This window comes from Callospermophilus lateralis, chromosome 2 (genome assembly GCF_048772815.1).
Source record: "Callospermophilus lateralis isolate mCalLat2 chromosome 2, mCalLat2.hap1, whole genome shotgun sequence".
Classification (NCBI taxonomy): domain Eukaryota; kingdom Metazoa; phylum Chordata; class Mammalia; order Rodentia; family Sciuridae; genus Callospermophilus; species Callospermophilus lateralis.
The window spans coordinates 12,014,822-12,016,366 of record NC_135306.1 but is presented as its reverse complement, the minus strand read 5'-3'; the positions used below and the strand labels follow the sequence as shown (position 1 = coordinate 12,016,366).

Here is a 1,545-nt window from a genome sequence, read left to right as displayed (position 1 = left end):
AACGAAAAAAACCACAGGACACAGAAAATAATTTCAAAAGCGGGGGCAGGACAGGCAAGCCCATCATATGGGTCAAGCTTCCATACTATGGCAAAATGGAGTCTGCACCTCCTTTATTTATATGAGTATATATCAAAAGCTTCCATAGAATGTTCTTCTCCAAAAAAGTTAAAGGTGGGCGCTGTCTAGTTCCCAACAGGTTATGCCCACCTCCAGGCTAATATGAGAGATCTTCTTAGTAGAGCAGAGATAAAGGTCATGTGCATTGGGCAATCTATTGCCACAGGAGAGCCACAGAAGCCAAACCTATATCCCCCTGGCTACCCTCAAGATCATACAAATGTTGTCAAAAGAAAAGATTCAGTTGGAGGAATATGTCTTCTTACTCAAGAGTTTGAATAAGGCCCCTTTCATGTCTTTATTTCTCAGGCTATAAATGAAGGGGTTCAGCATGGGGGTGACCACTGTGTACATCACCGAAGCAACTATGTTATTGTCACCGGTGTTGCTGGATGAGGGAAGAAAATAAAGACCAATAATTGCCCCATAATAGAGAATCACCACTGAGAGATGGGAACCACAAGTGGACAGGGCTTTGTAGATGCCCTTGGTAGAGGGAGCCTGGAAGATAGTGAACCCAATACGACCATACGAAACCAGGATGCACAGGAATGGAAGCATGATGGCTGCTAACCCTGCAGTGAAGATCACCAATTGGTTGAGGGAGGTGTCTGAGCAGGACAACTTAAGCAGGGCACCAAGGTCACAGAAGAAGTGGGGGACAATGTGGTCAGCACAGAAGGACAGCCGGGCCAGGAGGAGGGTATGCAAAAGGGCACAAGCACCAGCAATGACCCAGGACACAGCTACCAACATGCCACACAGGCTCTGACTCATGACACTGGTATAATGTAGAGGGTGACAGATGGCCACATACCTGTCATAGGCCATTGAAGTGATAAGAAAACTGTCCAAGTCAGCAAAAAATATGAAAAAAAATGTCTGTGAAATGCACCCTTCATAGGTGATGGATAGGTGCTGGGTCTGCAAGCTCAGCAGAACCCTTGGGACAGTGACAGATGAGAAAGAGATGTCAGTGAGGGCCAAGTGGCTGAGGAAGAAGTACATGGGGGTGTGCAGGCGAGAGTCCAGCCTGATGAGCAGGAGGATGAGCAGGTTCCCCAGCACCGTGGTCAGGTACATGCCCAGGAACAGGGTGAAGACCATGCCCCACTGCTCGGGCCGGATGGGGAGCCCCAGGAGGAGGAACTCGGACACAATGCTCTCGTTCTCAGACTTCATACTTATGTATCAATGTGGGAGTGAGGTACTGGGGAAGAGGGAAAAAGTATAATGTCTTGGAATAAGAAATGATGACTGTGGCATAGAGTGATAGAGATGTTCTTCTGACTTAGCAAGTGTCTTCCATATTTTCTTACATTTGCCCATATTTTACTGCAAACATGGTAGAAAATAATGTAGGTGTAGGATGTATAACCACTTTCTTTCTCGTCTGGTCCCAGTCTCTGTAAATGATAATACTAA

General features: G+C 46.5%; 1 protein-coding gene across 1 annotated transcript; it reads right to left on the bottom strand.

Annotated features, from left to right (window-relative positions):
* Positions 1-360: 360 nt before the first annotated feature.
* Positions 361-1,302, bottom strand: LOC143390719 (olfactory receptor 1J1-like). Its single transcript, XM_076843131.2, has one exon. The coding sequence runs from the start codon at positions 1,300-1,302 to the stop codon at positions 361-363; it is 942 nt and encodes a 313-aa protein (XP_076699246.2).
* Between the last annotated feature and the right edge of the window lie 243 nt (positions 1,303-1,545).